The 7,762-nt window shown below is 31.0% G+C and overlaps 1 protein-coding gene across 1 annotated transcript; it reads left to right on the top strand.

The window, feature by feature from the left end:
• Positions 1-296: 296 nt before the first annotated feature.
• Positions 297-5,270, top strand: LOC122275994. The gene is made up of 3 exons (XM_043085394.1): positions 297-662; positions 1,350-1,860; positions 1,951-5,270. Exons 1-3 carry the CDS (start codon positions 297-299, stop codon positions 5,268-5,270), a joined length of 4,197 nt encoding a protein of 1,398 aa, XP_042941328.1.
• The last annotated feature ends 2,492 nt before the right edge of the window (positions 5,271-7,762 follow it).

Here is a 7,762-nt window from a genome sequence, read left to right on the forward strand (position 1 = left end):
TAAATAAATATATTTATTATATGTTCTTTTTTGTTCCAATTAATAAACTTTTTGAACTTTTTATTTACTGTCAATTTAAAATTTTGAACTTTTAATTTACTTTATTGACATATCAAATGATAAAATTTTATTATTTATTTCCAAAATCTTTATTTCAGGAAATAATTAAATAAAATTCTGCTTCAAAAACAATCAACAAAAAAATGTCATCTAAAGATCTTCTACAAAACAAAAAAGATCAATTGCAGCAAAGAACAACAAAAAGACATTGTCAGAAACAAGTTTCGAAAAGAGATATGCTTGATTTTCAAGATTCAACGCCATCTGATATTGATCAAATGATTATATCAATCGATGATACATCAGATGATCATCTCGAACCTATTGGCAATATTGAAAATTCTAATATTCAACAATACCATGGAAAGAGGTCCAGAATTTCTCGCCGTAATTTTAACATTCTTGGAATGACCTCCTCAGAAGAGCCTAGCATATGCCCAAATGTTCATCTCCTTGCTAAAAATTCAGAAGAATCTACACAATTAAATATTTCATACAGTTCTTCTGCTGGCTCAAGTTATTCTGTAAATTTGTTAAAAGGAAAGTCAACAAATGCACCAACAGAGACAAGTCAACTTTCTGAACAACTTATGGTCCAACAGGTTTAGTAACTTTTCTTTTTTGTCATCATATATTTTATTTATTTACTCTCTTTCAATAATTATTTTTTCTCTAAAATAGGTTCCTCTTGTTGATCAATTACAATCAAGTGCTCAAAAAAATCTGCGAAGATGTACTTTTGGTAAGAACTAAAAATAAAATGAATTCTTTAATAACATTATATTTTATTGTTATTTATATTTAAAATATTGATTGAAAAAAAATTATTTAATTATTTCTAATGAAAATTCTTATATTTGTTTTTCTTTTACCCCAACTCAATAGGCACATTACGTCGTCATAATGTTGTACATAGACAAATATTACAAAATGTTCCAGTTGAAGCAAATTATTTACCAAATATGCCACATTGTCAGCATTGCAAAGCAAAAAGATTCTTTCATGAAACAAACAATTTCTGTTGTGCTGATAGATCAATCTCTTTGGTTACAAATGATGTTCCAGATCAACTCTATAATCTGTTTGTTTCAAATACTGCTGAATCTACACAATTTCGGACATATGTTCGAACGTACAACAACAAATTTGCTTTCACATCTTTTGGAGTTAAATTTGACAGAAATTTATGTCGAAGAAACAGAGGAATATATACATTTCGAGCTCAAGGTCAAATTTATCACTGTCTCCCTGATTTGATTCCTTCAGATGGTCAACCTTCTAATTTGCAGCTATATTTCTATGACATTGAACATGAATTCGAGAATCGCATTGTTGACTCAATCAGAATGGATCCTTCTATTATTGCCCAACTTATGGATCTCCTTCGTGTAAATCCATATTCAACATTTTTTCGATCTATTGGTGATTTGCCAAATTTAGAATATCAAAAAATCTGTATAAAATCAGATCCTGGTTTAGATCAACGGGTGTTTAATGCCCCAACATCATCAGAAGTTGCAACTATTTGGGTTGAAAATGATGATTCAGAACATTTAACACCTCGTGATATTTTCATATTTAATCATATTGGCGGGAGTCATTTAGTTCAATATTATTTTGGATGCTATGATCCGCTTCAATATCCTCTGTTGTTTCCTCTTGGAGATATTGGATGGCACCAAGGCATACAAAGAATTAACAAAAGAATTGCATCTGTATCTGCCAATAACTGCACAACTCAATTAATTGATCCTCATCAATCAACATCAGCAGAAGAATTACTCAGAAGAGAAGAACAAGGTTAAATTTTCTATCCTATCTTTTTTATACAACTTATTATTAATATATTTGGTATGTATTTCTTTAAATAATTTTTTATTACTTTTGTAGTTTTAAAGAAAAAGAGAAAAGATCCCATTGTTTCTTGCCGTGAATATTACTGTTACAAGTTGCAAATTAGAGAAAATCTGAAATTTATCCTTCTAATCTCTGGCCGACTTCTTCAACAATTTGTTGTTGACATGTATATCAAGATAGAGACTTCAAGGTTAGATTATTTTCGTTGCAATCAACAACATATTCGATCTGAATTATATCAAGGCATTGTTGATAGCATTAATCTTGGAGAAACAAATGCTTCAAGAATTGGCAAACGTATAATTTTGCCTTCATCTTTTATTGGAGGCCCAAGAGATATGCAAAAAAGATATTTAGAAGCAATGGCTTTAGTTCAACGATATGGCAAACCAGATATTTTTTTGACAATGACATGCAATCCAAATTGGAAAGAGATCTCAACTCAATTGTTACCACATGAGGAAACCCAAAATCGACCTGACTTAATTGCTCGAATTTTTAGAGCAAAATTAGAGGATCTGAAGTATGAATTATTCAAACGAGAAATATTTGGAAAAATCTCAGCATATGTTTATGTTATTGAGCACCAAAAAAGAGGACTTCCACATGCCCATTTCCTGATTATATTGCGTCAAGATTGGAAATTATACGCACCAGAATCTTTTGATGAGATCGTATCTGCTGAATTACCTGACAAAGACAACAACTTACATCTCTATACAGCTGTTGTTAAGCATATGATGCATGGCCCATGTGGAGTTCTAAATCCAACAAATGTATGCATGAAAAAAAATGGTTGTTGCAAAAATAATTACCCAAAACAGTTTGTCTCAAACACTGTTGTTGGAAATGATTGCTTCCCAATATACAAACGCTGCAACAATGGAAGAACAGCCAAAATCAGAGGACATGATTTAGATAATCGTTGGGTTGTTCCATATAACCCTTATTTACTTGCAATGTTTGACTGCCATATTAATGTTGAGATATGTTCTACAATAAAAGCTGTCAAGTATCTTTACAAATACATTTATAAAGGCCATGATCGTATTGCCTTCAATCTGGTTTCTGAACAAAGCACTCAACAGATTGATGAAATTGAAAGATTTCAATCAGCTCGATGGATTACTCCACCAGAGGCTATGTGGAGAATATTTGGCTTTATTATCAATGAGGTTCATCCAGCAGTCTATAGCTTACATTTACATCTTGAAAATCAGCACCAGGTTACTTTCCGTGCACATGAAAACTTAACAAATGTGATAAACTCTGACTTTTCAGCAAAGTCAATGCTGACTGAATTTTTCGCAACAAATCAAGTTGATCAGAATGCCAGAAAATTGTTGTATAAAGAATTTCCTGAATTTTATGTTTGGAGCCAACAATACAAAATATGGACTATTCGAAAAAAACAGGTTGTGATAAGTCGAATTGTTACAGCAAATCCTTTTGAAGGAGAAAGGTATTATCTGCGGATGTTATTAAATCATATAAGAGGTCCTTTATCATTTGATCATCTCAAAACTGTCAATGGTATCTTGGCCCCCACATTTCGTGAAGCTGCAACTATGTATGGTTTATTACAGAGAGATGACAGTTTAGAAGAATGCTTATACGAAGCCTCTCTTTACCAAATGCCTTTCAGTTTAAGAAGACTATTTGCAACAATTTTGGTTTACTGTAATCCTACAAATCCAAGAGATCTCTGGGAACGCTTTGAACAAGATATGTCTGCTGATTTTCAATTAGTTGAAAGTTCTTCATCAACTGTTAGAACTGAAACTTTACGCTCCATCTGCACAATATTTGAATCAATGGGTAGAAACATTAATTCGTTCCATCTTATAGACCAAAACATTGATTTTGATCAAGATGAGTTTTTGTTTAGAGAAATTGATGATGAATTAGCTGTTCCAATTCCAGAAGAAGATCTTCATGCATCAACACTGCTTAATTGCGAACAACAAAATGCTTATAATTCTATCTTACAAAAAGTTTTGTCAAATGAACCTGCGATGTTCTTTATTGATGGTCCTGGTGGTACAGGAAAAACATTTTTATACAAAGCACTCCTTGCTACAACAAGAACAAAGCAATTAATTGCTCTTGCAACTGCTTCATCTGGTGTAGCTGCATCAATCTTACCTGGAGGTCGAACTGCACATTCACGATTCAAAATTCCACTAGATACCAACAAAAATCTCACATGTAGTGTCAGTAAACAAAGTGGACTTGCAAGATTACTACAAAAAATAAAGTTAATCATATGGGATGAAGCTCCTATGTCAAGAAAAGAATCTATAGAAGCATTGGATAAAATGCTAAAGGATATTAATGATTCAGAATTATCTTTTGGTGGAAAAGTTATTGTATTTGGTGGAGACTTTCGTCAGATTCTACCTGTGGTCCCAAAAGGAACAAGACAACAACAGATTGATGCCAGCTTAGTTTCTTCCTACCTATGGCCAAAATTGACAAAAATTCGTTTAACTGAAAATATGCGTGCAAGATTAGATCCAGACTTCTCAAAATACATATTGGATTTAGGGAATGGGTTACCACCAATCACAATTAATGAATACGTTAGAATTCCTGCAGTCATGTTAATTCCATATGAAAATGATTCTGCTTCTTTGGATCATTTGGTGGATACTGTTTTTCATAATATTTCTGATTATTCAACAAATATTTCAAGCATGATGAATCGAGCTATATTGACACCAAAAAATAGTTATGTTGATGAAATAAACACTTTGTTGATTCAGAGATTTCCTGGAGAGTTAAAACAGTATTACAGTTTTGATGAAACAATCGACGCATCTGAACAGGCAGTCATGGAAGATTTCTTACATACTTTAACACCAAATGGACTTCCTCCACATGAATTATTGTTGAAACAAAACTGTCCAATCATGTTATTGAGAAACATCAATCCTTCAGAAGGACTATGCAATGGAACACGACTAATCTGTCGCAATTTTGATCGTAACGTTATTCATGCAGAAATTGCAGTTGGTCATCACAGTGGCAAAAAGGTTTTTATTCCGAGAATTCCATTTTTACCAAATCCTGATGAAAACAGTGGTTTCCCATTCAAACGAACTCAATTCCCTGTTAAACTAAGCTTTGCAATGAGTATAAACAAGTCACAAGGACAGACATTAGATTTTGTTGGGATATACTTGCCACATCCAGTTTTTTCACATGGACAATTATATGTAGCTTTATCAAGAGCTAAGACTATTTCTACAATCAAGATTCTGATACGACCAATCTCAACTGATGAACCAGAAAAAAACTGCACAAAAAATATTGTCTACACAGACTTATTAACATTGGCCTCCTCTGACTGATGTTATGCAGGTAACAAATTTTTTTTTATATTTAATTTTAACTGCTATAAATAGATTAAAAATTTCCTACAATTTGTTTTTTATATTTCCAATATTCTATTAATTTATTCTTGTTAACTAATTAATACATATAAGTTTCTATTAGTTTTTATTTTACAGTTTAATTAATTCCATTTCTTTCCTTTTATGTTTATAGACTTCATTTCTTTTTGGCTTATCAGTTTTCAAAATGCGGATCACTTATACATCAATTAAAGATATTACTCCAAAGACAAGGGACTGGAAAATCAAGATGCTCGTGGTTGAAAAATCCCCCAAACGAATTGGGCAACACTCATCAATAAAATACCAAAATTTAATGTTGGTAGATGAACAGGTACAATATTTTTTTCTCTACTTACAATTTATTCTACAAATATACTCATATATATATATACTTTATATAACATATCTTATACATTCTATGTAATTATATTTACTTGTAAAATTTTTTTACTTTTTTTTTTTAAAAACAAATTCCTTACTTATTATAAAAACTAACAACCAATACTTTCTTATATAATATAGGGAAATCGTCTGCAAGCAACAATGTTCGGAAATGATATTGATTCAAGAGAAGACTCTCTCCAGATGTTTCGATCCTACTATATTATAAACGCATATGTCAAACTACTGGATCCTAAATATAAAACTGAGTCGCATGAATACCAATGGATTATAAATGCAAAAACAATCATCGAAGAGATTCCAGAAAATGAACAACAAGTAGAAATACCAAAGTACAACCTCATTCCCATTAACGAGTTGGATGCTTATAAGGATTCAATTGCAGAAATAGGTAAATTATTATCATTTTTTAATTTTTTTTTTCCTAAACAGCTAATCATTTCAATATTTTTAATCAGATCTCTTAGCAGTTGCTCTTCACATCAAACCTCCAAAAGAAATAACATTAACAAATGGACCAGCTACTCTTCAAGAAATCTATGTTATAGATCAAAGGTAAATTTTTTTTCCCCTTTTTAATTTTTGAAATTTTTTTTATAATCTTTACTTTTTAAATTCTTTTTAATTTTCTCCTTTCATATCATGTAGCTTCAATCCTATCTCGTTGACTATGTGGGGACGTTTTGTTCAAGACGAATGCAAAAAAATGTCTGAAATAATCGAAACAAAACCAATTCTACTTGCAACAAAGCTCAAAGTTCGTTCTTACAATGGTAATTCTAATAATTCAAATTCTTAATTCTTATTTTAAATCTTACATTTTTTAACTAACAATTATTTATATTAACGAAACAGGACTATCTCTTTCATCTCGACCAGCAAGTGCATTTACAATCAATCCTCTTATCCCTGAAGCAAAACTGCTGCAAAGATGGTAATTCATATTAATTACAATATTTTTTATTAACATATCTATTAAAAATGTTCCAATTATAATTTCTTTTTTTCTTTTTTAGGATTGCAATCAATGATTCAAGACTTGAAGTCATAATTGCAAAATCATTAAAATACCCATCTACATCTTTATCGTCAGTTGGTATTCGACAAATAACAAAAAATTGTGATGTTGCTGCATTACTAAAAAGTTTGCAACCAATGGAGGTAAATTATTTTTCTTAACATCATATTTATATTTATATTCCTTCTCATTAAACAAAATATTGTTCTTAATATAATATAGAAAGCAAAATTCTGGATCAAGGCAAAGATAAATATCATAAATTTGCACCAAATCTTCTTCTATATGTCATGCATCAATTGTAACAAAGGAACTGGGCATGACCATAATGAAAGCTTTCTCTGTTACCACTGCAAACATCAAAGTGTTGCTGAACCACGGTACACATTTTTTTTACTTCAATAATTAACAATTCATTTCAAAATTATTCACATATTAATTTTACCAATACTAACAAAAAATAATACTTTTATTATTTACAGTTGTCGAGCATATGTTGAAGTTGATGACGGGACAGGAAAATTAGCAGCTGTTATGTTCGGTGAACTTGCAGAACAAGCATTGGGTCATTCAGCCATTGATTTCATGAATCATACTGGAGAGGTAACTTTATTCTTTTTCACAAAATTTTCAAATAAAATTATATATAAATTATTTTTACATTGACTAATTATCTAAACTCACTAACTATTTACTACACAGGAACATTTACCATTTATACAAAAAATGGCATCAGAAGCTTCAGAAAATCAATGGATGATTCAACTTGCTGTGGACCCAGAAATATTCAACCAACAAAAACACAAAAACTTCAATGTTATCTCCATCAGTCCTGTCCAATATGGACCTGAGCTTGAATGACACCTAGACAAAAAAAACAAATCCATAACTCATTTTGCTGTTTATATCTGTGTAATATTTTTGCTGACAATTTTTTGTAACTTAACTAAACAGTTAACAGTAAAACGAAGCAAACGTGCATCGCACGTTGGTCCTCAACTAGTATAATATAAATGATGATAGGCAG

This window comes from Carya illinoinensis, chromosome 9, assembly GCF_018687715.1.
Source record: "Carya illinoinensis cultivar Pawnee chromosome 9, C.illinoinensisPawnee_v1, whole genome shotgun sequence".
Lineage (NCBI taxonomy): Eukaryota > Viridiplantae > Streptophyta > Magnoliopsida > Fagales > Juglandaceae > Carya > Carya illinoinensis.

Excerpts from the sequence above, each read along its gene's own strand:
- LOC122275994 (XM_043085394.1), top strand. The coding sequence starts at position 297 with ATGCTTGATTTTCAAGATTCAACGCCATCTGATATTGATCAAATGATT. Across the intron at positions 663-1,349 it reads AACAACTTATGGTCCAACAG|CTATATTTCTATGACATTGA; the intron begins GTTTAGTAACTT and ends TCTAATTTGCAG. Across the intron at positions 1,861-1,950 it reads ACTCAGAAGAGAAGAACAAG|TTTTAAAGAAAAAGAGAAAA; the intron begins GTTAAATTTTCT and ends TTACTTTTGTAG.